The sequence below is a fragment of the Sinocyclocheilus anshuiensis genome, unplaced genomic scaffold, assembly GCF_001515605.1.
Source record: "Sinocyclocheilus anshuiensis isolate Anshui unplaced genomic scaffold, SAMN03320099.WGS_v1.1 scaffold386, whole genome shotgun sequence".
Classification (NCBI taxonomy): Eukaryota; Metazoa; Chordata; class Actinopteri; order Cypriniformes; family Cyprinidae; genus Sinocyclocheilus; species Sinocyclocheilus anshuiensis.
Window position 1 is genome coordinate 554846 of NW_015542332.1, and position 22896 is coordinate 577741.

The 22896-nt window shown below is 37.4% G+C and overlaps 2 protein-coding genes across 7 annotated transcripts; both read left to right on the top strand.

Moving 5' to 3' along the window:
* The first annotated feature begins 402 nt into the window (after nucleotides 1-402).
* LOC107691042 (disabled homolog 2-like) lies at nucleotides 403-11229 on the top strand. Of its 5 annotated transcripts, none has more exons than XM_016489514.1 (15): nucleotides 403-548; nucleotides 4840-5075; nucleotides 5205-5344; nucleotides 5601-5699; nucleotides 5811-5942; nucleotides 6103-6186; nucleotides 6495-6521; nucleotides 6606-6656; nucleotides 6745-6807; nucleotides 7388-8005; nucleotides 8947-9082; nucleotides 9507-10145; nucleotides 10234-10439; nucleotides 10585-10677; nucleotides 10815-11229. In XM_016489514.1, exons 2-14 carry the CDS (start codon nucleotides 4961-4963, stop codon nucleotides 10657-10659), a joined length of 2385 nt encoding a protein of 794 aa, XP_016345000.1. In that variant the 5' UTR covers nucleotides 403-548; nucleotides 4840-4960; the 3' UTR covers nucleotides 10660-10677; nucleotides 10815-11229. The 5 variants fall into 5 exon arrangements, with proteins under 5 accessions (XP_016345000.1, XP_016345003.1, XP_016345002.1 ...); XM_016489517.1 differs by having other exon boundaries at nucleotides 9555-10145; XM_016489516.1 differs by having other exon boundaries at nucleotides 7388-8000; nucleotides 8945-9082.
* A 510-nt stretch (nucleotides 11230-11739) lies between these two features.
* On the top strand, nucleotides 11740-13585 carry hspb15 (heat shock protein, alpha-crystallin-related, b15). 2 transcript variants are annotated; one of them, XM_016489530.1, is made up of 4 exons: nucleotides 11742-11772; nucleotides 11845-12185; nucleotides 12350-12413; nucleotides 12641-13585. In XM_016489530.1, exons 2-4 carry the CDS (start codon nucleotides 11990-11992, stop codon nucleotides 12825-12827), a joined length of 447 nt encoding a protein of 148 aa, XP_016345016.1. In that variant the 5' UTR covers nucleotides 11742-11772; nucleotides 11845-11989; the 3' UTR covers nucleotides 12828-13585. The 2 variants fall into 2 exon arrangements, with proteins under 2 accessions (XP_016345015.1, XP_016345016.1); XM_016489529.1 differs by having other exon boundaries at nucleotides 11740-12185.
* The last annotated feature ends 9311 nt before the right edge of the window (nucleotides 13586-22896 follow it).

Here is a 22896-nt window from a genome sequence, read left to right on the forward strand (position 1 = left end):
ACCTTTCTTCATCTTTAGTTTTGCAGGCATTTGTTTTACCCATTCCTTCTCTTCAGTGTCAGCAGTGTCAGCAGATGAAGGGTTGTGAGGAAGGAAGGATGAACAGAGAGCTGAATTTCTTTTCTGACATTCAGAAAGTTCTAGGGTTTAATGAAAGGGAAATCTGCACATTGCAAAATTTATGTAACCGTATGTGAGCTCTCATTTTAACAAATCTTTCAGGAGAAATTGTCTATTGATATACAAAATATGTGTCCATATTATGCAATATATATTCAAATTGAGCTTTTTTCTCAAATAATCTGTGTTCTTCAATTCAAGGTTGATCAATCACTAGTATTTGCATAGTAGGTGAGGTTATAAAGGTCGAGTTAAGGTACGCGCTACGCGGTGGGAGGCGCTCGGTAGCGGCAGCAGTTTGAGGAGGCTGAGGACCGCCTGTTTGGTTTAGGTTTCACACGCATTCAAACTGTCCACGGCTTTCATCTGCATCATCATCCTGAGGTAGTCAGTGTTTCAGGTGTGGAGTTCAAAAATGCATGATTGCGGTAAGTGACTGCTACTCTGGCGCTGCATGCTCACGTGTTACCCGTGGCGTTTTGTTATTTGTCTTACCTGTCAGTTCGGCATGCGTTGGTATTTGACTTGATGGCAAGTAAAAGTGATGAATGGTAGCAAAAGTAAAGATACGTTGAAACGTGAGAAATTTAATTACATTTAAAAACGAAATGATTATGAACGCTGTATATATTTTCTTGTCTTATTTAGGGATTTTGTTCAGTTCACAGGAGTAATAGCCTACAGCCTTTAAACTACAAATTAATGGAGACTAAATAAAAGAGGGATTTTTAAAAATACTCAATACGCAATTATGTGCTACGTTTTAGTAACTTACTAGACCTATGTAAATATTAAATTATCTGAAAACAAAAATAGACTACAAAGTTACATGATATAATACATTTCAGCATCAGGTGATACTCACCTTCAGACATAAAAAAGATGCCATTAAACAAATATTAAAAATATACTGTGTTTATGTTGTTTCTTCATAAATTTCAAGATTGAATGTGAAATCATTGCAATATAAAAGTATATTTTAAAACTTTAATGTTAGGCGGGATTAATCGAGATTAATTTCAGAAAATCTTTCTTTCTATATATATATATATATATATATATATATATGGGCTTTGTTTACGGAATGTTAAAACCAGGGGAAAATGATAATCCGTTATCTGACCGAGTTCAGAGGTTTCATTTATACTAAAGCGTTCTTAGGTTTTATTATTATTATTTTAATTCCATGCAAATCAGCTATTAGTAATGTTTTGGCCATTTTTGTGCATGCTAATGTGTAACTTGCACGCTTGTAATATTGCTGATGTGGAATTGTGCCAATGTTTATGGACACCCGCAGCTTGTTGCTGAATCCTCTGTTTTAATGAAACTTAACTGTTGTGACTTTTGGGTTCATTTAAGTTACTGAACAGCCAGGACCATGAGACATGTCCTCATCTGAGTATAAACAACATTATGTTAGGTACTGCACTGAAAGGTGTTTTGTTGTAAGTGGAAGATTCCAGTCTCCGGTCATCTGGAAGTGTTTTCAAAACATTCAAGGGATTCTATGGTCTTAGTTCTAAATTCTTAAGAGTTAGAATTCAGCAATGCAGTGTGCTCCTCCATCTTGTGCCTTACCTGGTTCATCTGGGTTAATGTGTAGATAGTCATAAGATTTCTTGATGTATTTGTCTGTGAATAATATTCTCAGTCATTCTAGTTATCACAGAATATGTGTTGAACTCATCCTGAAGCATCTGGGCATTCAAATGGAAAAATATGTCCACATTTTCTTTGTGATTGAGAGAGTTAGAGATTAGGCAAAATCTATGAATTGGCAGACAGTAGAATAAAGTTATTTCATATTCTTTGTAGTATGAATCATCAATGATAAACCTCACTAATAAGTTTATATCAAGGCTCAGTTTCCTTTTCTTGTCTGATCAGCTGTAAAACATGTTAGATATCAAACTGTTGGATTGATTGTTGCTTGTGCTGTATGTGCTTTGTGGTTGGTATGACTATAATGCACCTCTTAACCAATGTTTAAAAGTAACTTTGATATCTGCATTTCACAGCAAAAAAGATTTTAGGATTGTGTGAATTTTTATCACTGTTTTATTGTGTGATTGTATGAGACAGGATGCAGATTACTTGGGTGCTTGTTAAGCAGAAATTGTGTGTCTTCTTGCACAAGAATCTTCATTTCGCTTATCACTCTTGTTTTATGATTGCCACATTACAGGCCATTTTACACTGTATGACCCTCAACACTGAGCAGTAATGAGAATTGTCTTATAGCAAGTCTGCCACTGTTTTACGCTCTTTATAATCAAAACTCCGCTGATAAACTATTCATATCTGTCTGTCAGCTGTTGAGTGTCATAAAATGTTACTCTTCTACCAATCGAGAGTCATAATTTTTTGTCATTGTATTACTCTTGAAATTAACTTGACTTCTCATTAAAGAACTTGATCTGCCAATTTTGGATTAAAAAAAAAAAATATATATATATATATATATATATATATATGAACGTGTAGTCCTCCCTAAGGAATTATGCTGTCTTCTTGTGCAAGATAAAAAGATAATGCACAAGCTGCTCATGGTCATATGATCTAATAGAACTTTGAGTTAATTATAAAACTTGAACACTGTCATGATGGCAGTTGGCTTTCATCTCTGTGTGGCCACTATTGTAATGGACCCTGCTATTTTCAGATCTATTTGGTCATTCTCTTGTCTCTGCTTTTGACTCCTGCTGCATTACGATTATGTAAACTCACAAGCTTGTGTCTAAGAGATTGGTCACGGCAAATTCATATCCGATAAGATAATCTGAATAGATAATCTGAGGAAATCGGATTTTCTTCTCAAATTTAAACCGGGAAAAGTAATTCTGCTCCAAGACAAGTGCTGAAAGGAGAACGTTTGGGTCATCTTGAGAATCATGGGATTGGAAATGTTTTTTAAGGCTGATGAGCTGCTGGAAAAGGATTATCTGGTTTTAATTGCTCAACCTTTGATCTGCCCACCTTTGCTCTCTTGCTCTCTCTTGCCACTTTCTGCTGAGAAATACACAGCTAAACACTATTGGCTGCTTAAGGTATGTCTTTCAAACCATTTAAATTATATTTCATCTTTTCCAAATTATCTTTCCTTTTTTGAATAAGACACTGTTTCATTTTAACTGATTGAAATCTTTGCAGAAGTTTATGCATCTGTTGGGGAATCGTTTATGAGTGGTGTCTGTGAATTTTTGGTCGAGATAAACATCCTTGTGATAAACACTGATAACTGTTTTTTTTAAGCTTATACATTTTAATTAATTGATATTTATTGATTGAAAGTTGCTTTATTGATCCCATGTTCGAAATTGGGGAGTTTGCGGAGTTAAAATGTGGAGATTAGACATTGAAATGATAGGAGTGATTATTTCTTTGCAACCTTGTGAAGATTTTTCCCTCAATATCATTTTCCTATAAATCCTGTATTTCAGGAATGGAAAACTTATTTGGCACTTTTTTTGTTTTGCGTACTAAGCAGGAAGTGTTTTTTTTTCTGCTGACAGTGTTTCCTCTCTTTCCTCTGCCTTTTTAGAGTTTTACATTTCTTGATGTCTGTGCAACGGACGATTGATGTGAATTTGAAGGATTGAGTTCTTTGTTGGTGTTAAATCTGATAAACTGATTATAACCATATACGTACAGTGGGTACGGAAAGTATTCAGACCCCCTTCAATTTTTCACTCTTTGTTATATTGAAGTTTTTCACACCTGGATTTGGGGATCCTCTGCCATTCCTCCTTGCAGATCCTCTCCAGTTCTGTCAGGTTGGATGGTAAACGTTGGTGGACAGCCATTTTTAGGTCTCTCCAGAGATGCTCAATTGGGTTTAAGTCAGGGCTCTGGCTGGGCCATTCAAGAACAGTCACAGAGTTGTTGTGAAGCCACTCCTTCGTTATTTTAGCTGTGTGCTTAGGGTCATTGTCTTGTTGGAAGGTAAACCTTCGGCCCAGTCTGAGGTCCTGAGCACTCTGGAGAAGGTTTTTGTCCAGGATATCCCTGTACTTGGCCGCATTCATCTTTCCCTCGATTGGAAGGGTTCTGGTCGTCCCAAATGTCTTCCATTTAAGGATTATGGAGGCACCTTGTGCTCTTAGGAACCTTAAGTGCAGCAGATTTTTTTTTGTAACCTTGGCCAGATCTGTGCCTTGCCACAATTTTGTCTCTGAGCTCTTCAGGCAGTTCCTTTGACCTCATGATTCTCATTTGCTCTGACATGCACTGTGAGCTGTAAGGTCTTATATAGACAGGTGTGTGGCTTTCCTAATCAAGTCCAATCAGTATAATCAAACACAGCTGGACTCAAATGAAGGTGTAGAACCATCTCAAGGATGATCAGAAGAAATGGACAGCACCTGAGTTAAATATATGAGTGTCACAGCAAAGGGTCTGAATACTTAGGACCATGTGATATTTCAGTTTTTCTTTTTTAATAAATCTGCAAAAATGTCAACAATTCTGTGTTTTTCTGTCAATATGGGGTGCTGTGTGTACATTAATGAGGAAAAAAAATTAACTTAAATGATTTTAGCAAATGGCTGCAATATAACAAAGAGTGAAAAATTGAAGGGGGTCTGAATACTTTCCGTACCCACTGTAAATGTTTGTTTCTTTGACTGCATGTCATGAATAAAAGAGATATTAGGCGCATTTCACCTCTCTAATCTATCAGCTTCTTTTGCCTATTATATTCCTTTTTTCTCTATCCAGGTCAGTGCTGAGAATGTGTGCTTGCTGAATATCCCACCTGCGTGCGTCCACTTGTTTTTTGCCTCTCGGCTGGGTTTTGTCCCGTCGTTTGCTTTCATTCTCCTGTAACAAAGCACCCACCATGTCACAGCCACCTGAAGCAGAGCCGGTTACTGTGGTACCAGCAGAACCAGCATCTGCCACAACACCTACTGCGCCAGTCACCAGAACTTCATTCTGGAGGGAAAGGAGAAAAAGTACACTTTGGCCTCCTCTCTTTTAATATATTTTTAAATAGGGTTGATGTTATCTACAGCAAACATGTAAAAGTGTTTTATCTATTTATTTTAAATGTTAAATAATAAGCTTGTTCTCTTCTTCTACAGTCCCAGAGAGGACAGATGAGTTCCTGCTGGCCAGGTTTCAGGGTGATGGAGTGAGATATAAAGCCAAGCTCATTGGTGTGGATGATGTCCCAGAAGCCAGAGGGGATAAAATGTGTCAGGATTCCATGATGAAACTAAAGGTACAGCTCCAAGATGGTTGCCTTAATTTCTCTGTTGTGTTTTTTTTAATTTTATTCATATATGATTTTGAAGTCCTTTAGGTCTAGCTTTCTGTTAAACTGATGAGGATGCAATGCAGGTGTTTACTGCCTTTTTATATTTAATAGTAGGGGAGATATGGGGCAAAGTGATGAGAGATTATTATTATTATTTTATTCTGTTAATGGTACAGTTTTTATTATGTGGAAACTGTGCTCAAATCTTGTTTGTATACAGGGCATGGCGATAGCTGCTCGTTCTCAAGGAAAGCACAAACAAAGAATATGGGTGAACATCTCTCTAACAGGAATCAAAATTGTTGATGAGAAAACTGGGGTGAGTAGTTTTGTGTATACTTCTGTAACTGGCCACTTCATTTGTCATACAATTCTGTATTGACTTTTTAGTGTGCTCTCAGTGTCATGTCTTTCTCTCTCTGTCTCTAAGGTGATTGAGCATGAACATGTGGTGAATAAGATCTCATTCATTGCTCGCGATGTCACTGATAACCGGGCGTTTGGGTATGTTTGCGGAGCAGAGGGGCAGCACCAGTTTTTTGCTGTTAAGACCGCTCAGCAGGTCAGAGTTTGTTCATCAGACACAAAATCTTATGATAGACAACAAATCAGGGCACAGCATTATGGATGTTCAAGTGCAGTTAAATAAATACCTATTAATGTATGAAGGATATGTAATCTAAAGTGTAAGAAGAGCACGCATTTACTCCTTTCTTCTACAGGCTGAGCCTCTGGTCATTGATTTGAAGGATCTGTTTCAGCTGATATTCAATATGAAGAAGAAAGAGCAGGAGGCTGCACAGAAGGTGATGTATATATTTTTATTACTTAATAACAAAAGAAATTATATTATTTAGATTATTGTACGTTTTAAATACATTTGTCTGAAATTGAATAATTTGGCACTGTATATTTCATGCAAGAAGATTGCAGGCTTGTCTAGTTATTTGTCTGTTGGTAAGCTAAGCTATTTTATGAACTCAAGCTTCTCCCAAACTTTGAATGCCTCTCCAATCAATTATGCAGAAAAACATAGTTTTCATAAACATTTAACCAAAGTTTTTCCTGTTATGTTAGATGCATTTTATTGACTGAAACCTTTACAACTTTTCAGGGGGAAGGAAATAGCACCGTGATTGAGGTGGGTATAAATATTTTGGGCAATATTTCAGTCAATTATTTTGATGTAATCCTTTATTCATTTGTCTTAATGTTCTATCATCAGAATGGTGGTGATGCTTTACTCACCTTGGATGGTAAAGAAAATGCTGTAAAAGTAAGTGCTTGCAACTTTTGCAACTATTGAACAGGTCAACTTGAATCCTCAGAAAATAACCTAGAGGACATTTGTGTGATATTCTCAGACTGTAGAGCAGATGGACCTGTTTGGTGATATGTCCACTCCACCTGACATTCACTCTCCGACGGTAATGATCCTACAGTATACATACATTTTTGCAGTGGATCTGCTGTTTAAGTGTGGCTTATCGAATAATTTAAATAGTTCTGCTTAACTGGAGTGTCTCTGGAATGAGCAGAGTTTGCCCTAATACATGTGGTTAGATTTCTATTTTTTTTCCCTGCACATTGTTTTGACTTTTTTTTTTTTTTTTTTTAGATCTTAACATACTAAATGCTTTGCCCGTATCTTCCATTAACACTTAAACCTACTTACCAAAGGCACCCATCAGCCCTCATTTCTCTTTTAAGGGTCTCAAGCATTTGGATTGGCTGCTTTTCATGACCAAAGCAAATACTCCATCACTAATGTTTTTGGGAAAGTCCCATTGGCCAGTAGATGGCACCCAAACCCAAGAAAATGGGAAGAGAACTCTTCAATTACACACTGTTACTGGTGTTTGAGACCCTTCCCATGTTCATGTTATTAATGCAGCATGATTTTAAAATCACAGAAATAATTTTCTATAACTATCTAAATATTTTCTTTCAGTATTTTTCACAGAATCTACCTCTCATCTCATCTTTTTTTTCTTCTTCTAAAACCAGCCTGACAGTGTTCTGCTCCTTGACTTTGCTTTTGTGATTGATGGCAGTCAAGGAAATCCTTTCATCTCATACCCATCCCCTCTCTCCAATACACCAGATGATAAACCTGTTTCATCCATATCAGATCTTTTCCCGACTTATAGTACCGATCCCTTCAGTGATGATCCCTTTTCTTCCTTGAATGATCAATCAGATTCCATGTTCTCTTCCAAAAATGAGTCAGATCTTTCTAGTTTCCTTTTGAATGGGCCAGATTTGCAGCAAAGCCTGAGTGAAGACTCCTCTTCAAACAGTCAGCAGTTCAATGGACTGTCCAATGACCAGTTGTCACATGAAAGCAAAGTAAACCAGCTTCCTTTAAGTGATCTGAATGATGACAGCAATTCCCTCTTTAGCCAGAATCCTTTTTTGAGAACCTCAATAAACAACCCACCAATCTTAAATGGGTTATACAAATCCGGTCCTCCTGTTCTCCAAACCCCTCTAAGTAACGGATCAAGTAAATCAGTGGAATGGTTTCAAACCAACCTGCCAAATACTTTTCAAAATGGAGGCTTGATGGTCCTTTGCCCCCCACCTCAAAGCTCGAAATCTGGATGCATGCGGAGGAGAGAGAAGGTGAACATTTGACAGGAGAAACTTCTTCTGACTGAGAAAGTTCTCAGTCTGTATTACTGCACATCCGAATGCTGAGAGAGACTACAAGGACTATGCTGTTTGGCATTACAGCAGGATTTTTATTTGAAAAAATGATTTAAAATACAGAATACTTTTTACTTTAATGTACAGATGTCTGCACTCCTATATGCAGTGAGGCATGGGAAAGCATGCATAGATGGTTTAATTATTATCATTAGAAACATTCCTTGTAGTTTGTCTTATAGAACACTAATAGTTGGGTTAATGATTTATGGGAGGTGTTTGGTGTTTAAAGGAGGTATTAGTTTGGCACATTGGAAAAATCGGATTGAAACGGCCACATTATCTTGTGATGTGGGACATGGCATTGTTGTCCTTGTACTGTCAGTGTCTTAAAAATTGATAGTATACTTTTTGCTCATTAAAAAAGCTACTAAGTGCTATGCTAATAGACCGTGGTCCTTATTCACTACTTAACAGTAGAAGCCTTATGCATCCATACTAAAATGTTTCTTTCCAACTTGTTTTAACAGAATTAAATTATGCATGCAAACAACAATGTCATGGCAATCACTGAAAGCAATACTGTGACTAACTGCCATTTTATGAGCTCTACTCAGAAATACAGTTAATTGAAAATCATCAGATTGGCAGTATATTTTATTTGTTTTGTTGTGCCTCACTTTAAATGTGCAGGACACCAAGTATCTACATGTATATCAAACCTAACATACATTTTTGTTTTTCCATGGCAAAACTTTGGTGATAAAATTGGGCTTTTTCTCAATGATGGCATCATTTATATTTTAAACTCCATAGATCTTTCTTTTTTTTAAATGCATGCTGTATCTCGTTTAGCACCGTAATTTTGCTTAAGAGCAGAGTACTAAAATGATTTTAAACAAATTGTGACCCCACAGTCACCTGGAAATCATCCGTTTGGAGCAGAACTTTTTGCTCCACCAGCCCAGAACGAGTCTCAGCCCTCAAATCAGACCTCATCCATTCCAGCAGATCTATTCAACACCACACCATCCTCCACCGTCAATGCCCTTGGTATAATGCATTCTATCTATCTATCTATCTATCTATCTATCTGTCTATCTGTCTGTCTGTCTGTCTGTCTGTCTAAAACCTTTACGTAACTTTATTTTTGTCCCATATAAAGGCCCATTTCAACTGTGTGAGAAAACTAGCAAGTGTTATATTACAGAGACTAAATAATCAGCTTTTATAGTGTAAGTAAATAGAATGAAGCAGAATGAAAACAATGTCAAATTGAGTAAATGTTAACCATTTAAATAAAACAATGTAAATTTGTAAGATCACATTTGTTCCGTGAGTTTCCTCTCTTAGCGCCCCCTGGGTTGTTCGACAACCCAATTTTAATGGAACATTTTTGCATGTCACTTCGAACATGGTGAACATGCTTTCATTTTTTGATGTTGTTTGTATTTAATGTAATTACTGTGTTCTGTAGGGTCATTGTCTCTGGGCTCTACTTCTGTCACTCAGACTCCTGGGACAGCTCCATCTCTATGGAGTCAGACTCCCACAATGTTTCCTCCTCAGTGTTGTGTTCCTCAAGTAATGGTTCCAGGACAGCCAAACCCTTTTCCTCAACCACCTGCCTTTGGAGGCCTGCCTGCAACTGTATGGGGGCAGCAAGGAGCTTCCCCTTTTGGTCCACCAGCTGTCACTCAAGCCTGGGGTCAACCAGGAACTGCAGCACCTGGTGGTGCCTGGTCCACCTCTGGTCCTGTGGCAAGCCCTTTTGCAAACCAATTTGCTCCCATGATGCCTCCTAATGCAATGATGGGTATGCAGCAGAGTGCAGTGGTTCCTCCTCGACCTCCACCCCGTCCTCCGGTGAAGGAAGATCCCCCACTGGTCAAAAGCGCCTTTACAGATTTGGACCCCCTAGGGGAGAAAGAAAATAAGACCGGAAAAGATATGTTCAAAAATTTCCAGATGGCTAAGCCCCAGATAGCAGAACAAGGAACTGGTCCGAGCACCAATGGCTCATTTGACCAGTACTTTTCCAGCAAGGTTGGCTTGGCTCAGGAGGTGGCAGATCATGATGACTTCGACATAAACCAAATCTCAGTTAACTCAAATGGTATTCATTTAATTAACCGCTGTATATAGACTGTATAGAGCATAGCGATTTTGTTGGTTTGATAAATACAGTTCCTCATCTTGTCCAGGGACCTCCAAACTTGCTCCTCAGCAGTCTCCTCCTACTCAGGGAGCAGGCCTGACTCCGACCCTGGCCCAAGCCACAAGGCTTTTGGATGCTGCCTTCACTTCTAATCTAGCCCCTGCACCCTCAAACCCAACTCCCACAGCAGGCTCAAACCTTTTTGATGACACTTTTGGAACTGACCCTTTTGGAGCCCCTCCCATGAATACAGTATGTACTTTTGAATTGGAATTCTAAAAGCGTATAGTGTCGAAAAGACGCTCTGGGTGTTTCAGTTGATACTGTGTTTTTGGGATTGCAAGTTTGTTGACCTTTTGAATTTTTCTGTATGAATTTTGCCTGTTTTCTATCCCAGAGCACTCCAGCCACTCAGACTGCTGCCCTTGCAGATGCTTTTGGAAACCCGTTTGGGGGAAATCCTTTTGCCTGAGAAACTTTAGCACTGTTGGTGAGAAACTATAAAGACACTTAAATATTTCCTTAAATGTTTTGGTATCTTATATATTGTATAAGTCTCTCTCTAAGAAATGTGATTTGCAGTATGTGTTGAAATAAATATATTACCTGTTCATGTACTTATTTCAGTACACTCCCACTGATCCAGTGCTACTGAGCCAGAGGACCACACAAGCACTGTAGAGTTGCGATCAGCATTCTAATACTTGGAAAAGAAATGTGCTCGTAAAACCCCTTTTCTTGTATTCCGTTCTCATTCCCACTATATATCTGCTGTAGCTTCTCTTTATGTGCCTTTCTAACTGATCACAGATCAGCCCTTCTTCTCCAGCCCATTCAAATGAACCCATTTAAATCCCAAGTCACTCATGAAATAAGATGCACAGTTAAAGTAGGGTTCTTGTAGAGAGTTTAATAGAGAAGGAGAGAGAATAAAAGACGATGATCGTTTTTGTGCACATGATTTTTCTGTATGCAAGTATCCCGAGCATTTATGATGACGTAAAAGTGCTTAATCCTAATGATTTGTCATTAAAGAAAGTGAATAAATATCTGGCTTTGTGGGTTTTTTTGTGATCTTTGTTGTCACGTTCTCAATTTAAAATCAGGTAGTAAAATCGGAGCAATTATTAGTGTTATGCAATGCATCTTAATATATCTGGCTCTAAATGTTGTTTACAAGACTGAAGAATTCTCTAGAGCTGAGATAAAGGTTGAAAGTACACACTGTTATACAACAAAGTTGGTAACTATGGTGAAAGAAACAGCACCAAGATGTGACCAGATTACAGAGGCCATTAATGCAATGACACTATTGCCAATGGACCCATTGTCATGCGCCAAGAATTTGCCATTACCCCTTCAGTTCTATTTATACAGACAGGATGGCATCAGTCTGTGTACGTTAGATTGTAACACAGGGTTGAAAGATTTGCCAAGCCTCTTTGTTGACATTTGGGATTGGATAACTGGATAAATTGGGATAAAGGTTTAATAGACAAGAACAGTATAAAAGAAGTGAGTGTCAACTTTCTGTAGCATTTCGCAAGTTGGCAAATCAAATTTACTCTGACTGCATCAGCATCAGGTATTGGAAGCTCCAAAATGTTGTTTTTCAGTTTTGACATTGTTTAAAGATGCCTCGTCCTTTGTTTCAAAGAAATGGTTGCTGGGACCCTTTTCAGGAGAAGACCCAAAACCTTTTCAACCAAACAAACGACCTCCCCAATTTCCTCGAACCAGATGAGGTTAGCTGGATAGAATCAGCAAGGAAAAGATTGGGGACATCGACCTGGCCAGGATCTATGCGTTTACCTCTCCTCAGCTCTTTGTGCATGGAGGTTCCACCTAAATCATGTACTGGATCAGAAGGATGCAATTCTGAATCTGTGTGTGAACAAACGAAAGGACAGCAAAACTGGAAAATCTGTCTAGATGTCAGTCCATTTTCTCCAGAGGAGATAAACATCAAAACCAAGGAGGGATATTTGGAGATTACAGGTATGATGACCTTGATACGTCTGGCTTTATTCCACCTGTAAAATGTATAAAGCACCATGTACTTATGTAAAAATAACTAGCCTATGCTATGACATTACATGCTGCAGATCGCATTTCCTAAATACTTAAATGGCACGTTCTTCTACGTCTGTTTTCTTTCAAAGGTAATCACGAGGAAAGGCAGGAGCATCACAGATGGATCTCAAGAAGCTTTACAAGAAAATACAAGTAAGAGCTTTTTTTAATGCAAGTAATTTCTCTTGTATTAAAAACATTATAACAAAAGAATGTTATTTCTCAAAAACTGAACCTAACAGGAGATTATGCAGTGTGTATAGTATTTATTTATTACACACAGTATGCAGTTTTTTTACTCTATTACAGCTGTACACAATATACAGTGTTACTCCATGATTACTCAAGGCTGTTTTCATTTTTCTTGTGTCACTCATTAGGCTTCCGGCTGACTTAGACCTAACACAGATCAGCTCCATGCTGTCTTCAGATGGTATTCTCTCAGTCGAGGCCTCATTACCTGGCTCTAATATCAGTCTCCCCGGAGAGATTGTCATCCCTATTCACATGATGGACAAACAGTTATCTGCAAAATCAGACGGGCAATGCATAACCAGTAACTTATAGACCTAGTTACTGGTTAGGCACAGCCCGTCTTACTTAATATGTATATGTGAATATATGTGTGTTAAAAGTAATGAATGTGTTTTCATAACTTTTTATGTTTGATGGCTAACATTAGAAGCATTTGTAAATACTGGCTTTGCAAGGGAATATTTATCATATTGTAGCATGTTCAAGCATGTTGTGTTATAGATAACAATGTGCTTAATGTTAGTGTTGCACTGTGTTCATTTTTGTGTTGCGAACTGTTATTGGATGTTCGAGTTGGATGTGAAAAGAGGCTCCGCCCCTGTGTGTGTGTAAGGGGAAAGAGAGGGAAGGAGGGGGGAGAAAGGGTGCCTCGCTGGTTCAAGTGCGGTTCTCTTAGAAGTCGGGGTGTGTACGGCGTGGGTTGTGGCCGACAACAGCCCAAATAAACACCCCGTGTACATCGAAACGCCTCGTCCTTGTCGGAGAACGTTACAATATTATGAACCATTACCAAAAGACTACAGCGACAGTAATATGCTTAATAGATCAGTTCGGCTGTTACTTTGGTTTAAAAACAATTATGCAATACATAATTTGTGCTGTATAAGAATACGTCTAAGATGATCACTCCTATGTAACCAGCAAGTACTGACTGACTAAGGGGAGATTAGATTTTCCAGCTCGCTCTTTCTCACTTTTTCAGGCTACAGTTTAAATAAAGAAAAAAAAAGTCAAAAAAGAAAAAAAGAAAGTGGGGCTAGACTCATACTGGGGATTGTATTGTATAATGCCAGGATGATCCTTTTGATTTTGAAAGACTATTTTAATAAATCTGTTTTGAGAATGATACCTTGCATTAATGACTGTCATTATATAACAGTCTAAAGAGGCTACATACTGAAATTGATCAATATTTAGGAAAGCAAATACCTAAATCTGATCATGCAGCCGAGTAGCTTCAGGTGACATTCTCTTAGTTGTGGAAATTGATTCTTTCAAGAGATTCGTTCATTTTCAGTTTGTTCACCAAAATGATTCGTTCACTGATTTGTTCAGTGACCATTTCTTCATATTACATAAATACGCCAGCAGGTGGCGAAAAAGTGTAACAAAAAGTCTTGTGTTATGTCTTCAGTCAACAAAAGTATTTACTTGTTGCAAAAAACTCATTAGGCTTAATTAAAATGTGTGCCTAATCTACTCATTGAGTACGTAAAATAAGTCTAAATAAGTGGTTCAGATGACCAAAGCACAAGGTTTTCTTGCATAATTAACATTCATTGTTTGGTCAGACATTTACATATTCATAAATCTGGGTTTATATTAAACGTGTCGTGAGTTATGTTCTATGTTAAATATTAATATTTAAACAAGTGTATGTGCACAGTAGCCTACCTAGGCTATAACTGCGTTTTGCATCCGCTTTCTGCTGATTGCTGAACGAGATTGACTCGCATGCTAAATGACCGACCCTGTACACTCTCATTAATTTCATTCACGAACGAGATGTATATGGGGTGAAATTAGTCTAAAATTTACTTACACAAATGCATGCTCAATTATCCATGAATTTGATAAATATTGCAAATGTATCTCACTCACAACCAAATTGCCTGTCTGTGAAATTCAGAATTACATGAACATGCAGCGATTTGTACGTTTGTGAATGCAGATGTTTTCTTTTGCATTAGTGTATCAGAATGTGCACATGCAACAAGGAAGATGTGCATTTGTGGATCAAGTGGCACGCCTGCATTCATTGGCATGATTTCCAATCAATCCTGTTTGATTCATTTGGATATTGACACTTTCTTTGTGCAGTTTTCAGCATTTCACAACCCACGCACAACAACTATGAATACGCCCCAGTGCTATTGATTAATGTGTGCACATCTACCCATCCATTAGAAAAATTCACAAATATATTTTACTATCCACAAACAAACGCCTTTCATCTTGTGTCTGGGAAATTCAGAATTACATGAATGTGCAGCATTTGTTCAAAGACACATTTGTGAATACAAATGTTATATTTTGTATTAAAGTATCCCTATCATAATTTGTGCATGTGGAGAGGTTTGGACAATTCCAAGGGCCCTACGTGGGAGAGGGACCCGGAACGCAATTACTACAGAGGGGACATGCCCTCTTTTTGGACCTAAAATCCCAGCCGGGATTTCTAAATCACCCAAAATGTCCGGGATTCAGATTTTCTCTGGATTTCAGTTCTGGATTTTTCTTTCTACAGGACTTCGCCATTCATTGTGTGCGTTTTTGTATAAAGCCCGACAACAGCCCAAATAAACACCCCGTGTACATCGAAACGCCTCGTCCTTGTCGGAGAACGTTACAATATTATGAACCATTACCAAAAGACTACAGCGACAGTAATATGCTTAATAGATCAGTTCGGCTGTTACTTTGGTTTAAAAACAATTATGCAATACATAATTTGTGCTGTATAAGAATACGTCTAAGATGATCACTCCTATGTAACCAGCAAGTACTGACTGACTAAGGGGAGATTAGATTTTCCAGCTCGCTCTTTCTCACTTTTTCAGGCTACAGTTTAAATAAAGAAAAAAAAAGTCAAAAAAGAAAAAAAGAAAGTGGGGCTAGACTCATACTGGGGATTGTATTGTATAATGCCAGGATGATCCTTTTGATTTTGAAAGACTATTTTAATAAATCTGTTTTGAGAATGATACCTTGCATTAATGACTGTCATTATATAACAGTCTAAAGAGGCTACATACTGAAATTGATCAATATTTAGGAAAGCAAATACCTAAATCTGATCATGCAGCCGAGTAGCTTCAGGTGACATTCTCTTAGTTGTGGAAATTGATTCTTTCAAGAGATTCGTTCATTTTCAGTTTGTTCACCAAAATGATTCGTTCACTGATTTGTTCAGTGACCATTTCTTCATATTACATAAATACGCCAGCAGGTGGCGAAAAAGTGTAACAAAAAGTCTTGTGTTATGTCTTCAGTCAACAAAAGTATTTACTTGTTGCAAAAAACTCATTAGGCTTAATTAAAATGTGTGCCTAATCTACTCATTGAGTACGTAAAATAAGTCTAAATAAGTGGTTCAGATGACCAAAGCACAAGGTTTTCTTGCATAATTAACATTCATTGTTTGGTCAGACATTTACATATTCATAAATCTGGGTTTATATTAAACGTGTCGTGAGTTATGTTCTATGTTAAATATTAATATTTAAACAAGTGTATGTGCACAGTAGCCTACCTAGGCTATAACTGCGTTTTGCATCCGCTTTCTGCTGATTGCTGAACGAGATTGACTCGCATGCTAAATGACCGACCCTGTACACTCTCATTAATTTCATTCACGAACGAGATGTATATGGGGTGAAATTAGTCTAAAATTTACTTACACAAATGCATGCTCAATTATCCATGAATTTGATAAATATTGCAAATGTATCTCACTCACAACCAAATTGCCTGTCTGTGAAATTCAGAATTACATGAACATGCAGCGATTTGTACGTTTGTGAATGCAGATGTTTTCTTTTGCATTAGTGTATCAGAATGTGCACATGCAACAAGGAAGATGTGCATTTGTGGATCAAGTGGCACGCCTGCATTCATTGGCATGATTTCCAATCAATCCTGTTTGATTCATTTGGATATTGACACTTTCTTTGTGCAGTTTTCAGCATTTCACAACCCACGCACAACAACTATGAATACGCCCCAGTGCTATTGATTAATGTGTGCACATCTACCCATCCATTAGAAAAATTCACAAATATATTTTACTATCCACAAACAAACGCCTTTCATCTTGTGTCTGGGAAATTCAGAATTACATGAATGTGCAGCATTTGTTCAAAGACACATTTGTGAATACAAATGTTATATTTTGTATTAAAGTATCCCTATCATAATTTGTGCATGTGGAGAGGTTTGGACAATTCCAAGGGCCCTACGTGGGAGAGGGACCCGGAACGCAATTACTACAGAGGGGACATGCCCTCTTTTTGGACCTAAAATCCCAGCCGGGATTTCTAAATCACCCAAAATGTCCGGGATTCAGATTTTCTCTGGATTTCAGTTCTGGATTTTTCTTTCTACAGGACTTCGCCATTCATTGTGTGCGTTTTTGTATAAAGCTCTGTGCAGGACTGCTTTCTTAATCCTGCTCCCACTGAATTTCTGACCATTACTGCCTGCTCCCACAAACATTCTAATATTGCATATAATTTTCACGCATCAGGGAGCCGCTATCAATATGCGGAATATTTAAATCGCTTTGAATACAGCTTGTGTTGGATGCAGGGTTGTCAATTCCGCATGTTTTTGCACTGAATTGGGCTGATTTTAAACTGTTGAGGAGGGTTGATTTTCTGCCGTGGGTTAAAGGTTTGAAATATTGCATAAATTAAATTACATTTGACTGAAATGCTTGTATTGAAACATTTTGCATTCTACCTATGATAAAACTGTGGTAGATGTTAAGTTTAGTAAAGGATGCCCACTGGCTGTGTTTATGATCAATCTGCATAACGGTGACTGTAAAGTATGTATTTTAGGTATGGAAATGATATATTTTGAGTTTTGATATGGTCATTGCGCTAATTTGGGGGCTACTTTAAAATCACACCCCCCACCCCAAAGCCCAACAACCTGCATCCTGCCCCCACTGTCCTCTTTTTTGGAAAACTAAAATATGGTCCCCCTAGAGAAATGCTCTTTTCATACGACTTACTCTTAATTATGCATCACTTTATTTTAATATTAATCGAATTGGATTCAGGATGATTCTGAAAGAAAACTCTAATGTTGCTGTAGTAATGAACACAACTTTCACGTGTAACTGACTGACAGATAAACAGTAGGCTACGCTCTTATTTCAGTGTTGTTTTTTTATTTTGTGGATATTTCAGCTAACACTTTGCTTATTTGTACATTCAGTTTAACAACATTAAGTTCAAAGTTAAAAAATTCCATGCTGACTCAGAGTGCCACTCACATAGTTTTCCATAAAATCACATTATATTTGTTCCAAATTATTTTTAATGTACACAATGTCTTCCTAGGCCCGAAGATTGTGTTGCTATTGTGCATATTTCAGCACAACATTTGTCTTTCTGTCCTACAGAGAGCTAATAATTGCTATAGATCAGTAGCCAACGACTGGGAAACACAAATGTGCCTTGTAAAATAGTCAAATATATTTGTGAATTTTTCTAATGAATGGGTAGATGTGCAAACATTAATCATTAGCACTTGGGCTTATTCGTTGATAGTTGTTTGTGTGGGGGTTGTGAAATGCTGAAAACGATTTCTATCAAGGGGGGCCCCAAGTTAACATGTTCAGGGGGCCCAGAAACTGTAGCAGCACCCCTGTTCACAAACATGTTTCTATTTGTACAAATCGCTGCATGTTCATGTTATTCTGAATTTCACAGATACAAGTTGACAGGCATTTGGTTGTGGATAGTGAGATACATTTGCAACATTTATCAAGTTCATGGATAATTGTGCATGCATTTCTAAGTAAATTTGAGACTAATTTCATCCCATAGATGTACCAGTTCGTTCGATTCGTTCACGAATGAGATCTCTCTTTCGTTTAGACTCAAAACATCGACTCGGTCAGTGATGGGCGTATTCGCTCAGTAGATTAAGCCATTCGTGAATGGAACCAACCAGTTGTTGAACAATAACGCACAATATGGTTGAATAGTCCCACCTTCTAAATGAATGAGCCAATTGCTGATTGCTAAAATCATTGTGTCACTGCAGCAGCTGTTAGAAGCTCTGGTTCCCATAGAAACCTGAGGCTAGACCAGCCAATGCGTATGTGCAGTCTTAAGCACGTTATGACTGCGCATGCACATTGGCTGGTCTAGCCTGAAAAATAAGCTTTTTAAATGCTCTTTGAGCATAAGAAACAACATTCATGGGGCAGTTCATCTCAGATTTTGTTGCTGATTGGAAATATGTAATTTAATTGTGAGTTCGACGAGCAGTTTTTGAGATTTCAGAATTTCCCCATTCATTGAGATAGGACTTGGTCTTGGATGAGCTGCCCAGAGGCTTTGCAAATATGGTTGCAGAGAACAGATTGCCTTGTTTGTTTGTTTTTTACATTATTTGTTGTATTGTATTCATTCATTACATTCAACAAATCACATGCTCTGTCACATCTAATACTCGAAGGCTATTGGCTCGAGGTTTAGTCATTCTTTGACAGAATGAAACGGTCCACAGAGCTACCCGGTTCACTGAGCTACGCATGCGCTGCTAATAGTGCCGTACTGCTCGGGAGGGATTTTAGTGAACGAGAAATATGAGTCAGTGGATTACGTGAATGAAAACGATTCGTTCCCCTAAAAGATACATTCAAAAAGAACAATTCGTTCACTAATGTAACATCACTACATCATCAAGAAGATGGTGCTGCCTGGTATTTAAAGCCGTAGAGCTGACACCAGATTCTCTGTGCTTTTAACTTCATACTACCATGCTGCTTGCGTTGCCGATCATGACACTGTCACACTGTCAACGCAAAACCTTCCTTATTTGGTCTCCTTCTTGGAGGCAGGTTTCTCCTTAGACTATGCACAGTAAAAAAATAGCAATATGTTTTGCCAAATGCTCAGTATTTTCCCTTGTTCTTTCACCTTTGTATGATTCAGTTATATCTCTAATATAAGTTGGCACGAGGATGTATCCTCAAGTCACAGAAATACCAACAGAATGCCTTTTTTAGCATCCATAATATGACAAAATGCTTCAAAAAGTAAGATGTGTGTTGCTGATTGATAATCAAGCATTTACCCCACGCTATAGATCTTCAGAAGAGCACATTTGGTTATAAGTTTGGTCATAACTCTAGCATATGTTTTTTTTTTTTGAAATTGCAGTGTTCATTAGGTTATATTAGACTCTGACCTGGATATAGTGTGCAAATAACACACACACACAAATATAAATTAATTAATTATATATATATATATATATATATATATATATATAAACAGCGCTGGGTTATATTTAACCCAGCATTTTTTAGAGTGTAAGATTTTCTTTACTTCTTGTATCAATGAGTCAGTTAAGACTAATTAATGCATCATCGGTTGTATTTTACATAGGCTGAACCTATTAAAAGGGTTATGATGACTGCTGTTAGTACATGCCAGATTAAATTAAGGGCTGGAACTGGTCCTGTAAACATACACCATATAACACAGTGGCATGTAGAACCGCCACTTGAGACCATCATTTAACTTACTGAGTGTACATGCCAAAAATATGGCCCAGGTAGTCTCCAATTACTAAAGCTATTCAGGAGGAAGGAGGGTGTTGAAATAGTGAGAATGCCAGGGAGCTCTGCAGGGATCACTCTCCACCGACTGTGGTATGAACAAGTGTAATGAAGATTTATGGCACAATAAAAGTTTAGTTTGTCAACATGTTCACATTTCAGTGTTACATGCAAAGCATAAATGTGTGAAAGTATCTGTTATTTATATATAGAGATTTGTGGTTCATGATTTATTTATTTATTTATTTTATTTATTCATTTATTTTTATTTTTTGGCAATGTTTCACTTAGTATACTGTACATCTGAAGTATGTTAAGAAGTTCAGAAAATCAGATATGAAAGCGATCACACTTGTTTTTTTTTTTGCCAAAGAATGTTTCTGCCAGTTTTAATAACATTATATGAAGTAATATGAAGGCTGATTGTTTCAGGGCATGAATTCAAATAATAACAATTAAAAAAAAAAAATGTCATGATCACCTCCACTGCAAGTATTCAGCTTCCTTTACAGCATGTGCAAAGTAAAGTTTCATTTTGGTTGCCTAACTTAGCTTATGTCTCTTTTACTCACTTCCTACAGCACTAACCTACTAAAAGCTATGCATGCTGAGAATGTGCAGGGCTCAGGGCTACACTCATTTGCCCTGCTATTAAAAATCAGGCAAATGTTATGCTAGTGTTGATGTCAGTTTCTGCATGAACGAGGCCATAAAAAAGTGTCACACATACGTTTCTGGGGGATGTATGTTAAGGTGATTACTATTCTCGACATAAGCCAAATTTTTTTTCGGTCATATAACAAAACATCAAAGTGGTAATATGGTATATATATTGCACACATATTTTAAGCAAAACATTTCACAAACGTTTGTGAAAATGGTTTACAATGATTAAACAATAGATATGCTGTTAAAAATGAGGTATTTGTACACTATGTTGTCAGCTGTTAGTGGAACATAGTTAATGTGATGAACTACACATGTGCTTATAACCTTGAGACTAATTGGTTACAAGTCATTGTCAACTACATAACACGGTCAACATCTTCAGGTCTCTTTGTTGTTAAATACAGTGTACTTAAAAATATTAATATTGAGACTAGTTCCGAACATTGAATTTTTATACCTATTTCTATAACAACACTCTTTTTCTCAACTTGTACTTGAGAGGTTTTTCCTCATTACAAATACTTATCTTGAAGTCGGAAAAAAATCCATTATGCAGTAGTGATGCTTCTGCATAGTGATGACAAAGCCAAGCTGTTCTACATACATCTCCTTGACATTTACATTAAATGAGAACTAATCCATGTATGTCTAAGCCAGTCTTGGTTCATGCTGACTGGTGTATCATAATACATCTGTTGACATTGCATGCTTCTTTTGAATCAGTGTTGAATGTCATCAGAATTAATCAGTTACATCAATTAAATTGATTTATCAAACAAAAGTATCCTATTTGTCTAAACTTTACATTCATCTAAACTTCACAAACAAAACAGTGAAACACAATACAAAATGTATGTTCTGGACAAAAAATAGCATATGCAGAACAGTAAGCCATTTCCATCTTCAGAATGATTGTCAGTGCCAAGTGTTTCAGCTGATCAATTCCTTGACTCCCATTTGTGCCATCTTAGACATTAGGTAGCCATATTTAGCTTCTGCTTGGCTAGCAGAACAAATCCAATGTAAGGCGGTATGGACAAACCCTGAAGACTGTTCAGGAGGCTGCTGTGTTCGTGATTGTGGTGAGAACATTGCTGACAACTCTACTGTTTGTCATTGGTTGTAACAAACCAACCCAGTCTCACGGCAGTTCGTGATATAGTCACGAAATTTAATCTATTGATTCGTGTTCATGGACACGAATTTCCCTCTTTTTTCGTGTCACTCAGCACGAATTTCCATCTAATGTATTTCAATAGGAAATATCTTTCGTGCCCTCCACCACGTTTTTCTTTTTTGCCACTGGGTACCACCGACGCTGTATATTTTTTTCTGATTTGTTATTCTTTTTTTATATTCAAGCATTATTACTCAACATATAATCCGGAAATTGTATCCTTCTTTTTATTGCTTTATATTCTGTAATCTACTCGCTATTATAAACCAGCGATTCCTTGCGGTCACATATACTATAACGTTACATATACAAATATACGAGACTGCGTTAATTAGAGACACACACATTTATTACAGTATAGAAATTATAAAATATATTTTCTGCCTTATTCTCTGATAAAAATGGGGGGAAAGGTTACATTTGGCATTTCTGTCAGCATTACCCATGATCCTCAGCCTCCGGAGCCAGGCCGCGGCCGCGGGTGATTTCTTCTCATTGCGCTCAAACCACTGTCCAGGTAAGTTACGAGCTAATTACTAATGATCATGTTTTGTTTAAATGTTGTAATTGATGCCTTTCTTTGCCATGAAACTCACATGGTTTAAAATTTAGAGCAACAATTAAAACCCGACCAATGGTTTGCTCCTTATCAGCGAATAATCATAATAACAATAATAATAAACCACTTGTGAAATTAGGCTTGCTAAACGGGGCTAACTTGGCTAACTTCAATATAAGCTAACTCTATTAATAGAAAGAAATCCAAGACACTTCTTCCGGTCCAAAAAAAGTTAAACATCCTTTATTCACTTCTTGGCCATCATCACTATTAATAGAAACATAACTAAAACACTGCACACTGATGCATTTGGGCCTTCAGCCTTCCTCAGAGTGTGCGTATAATTAATAGGTGTAACGTTAGATATCATTAGTCAGACATTAGAAATCAAAAG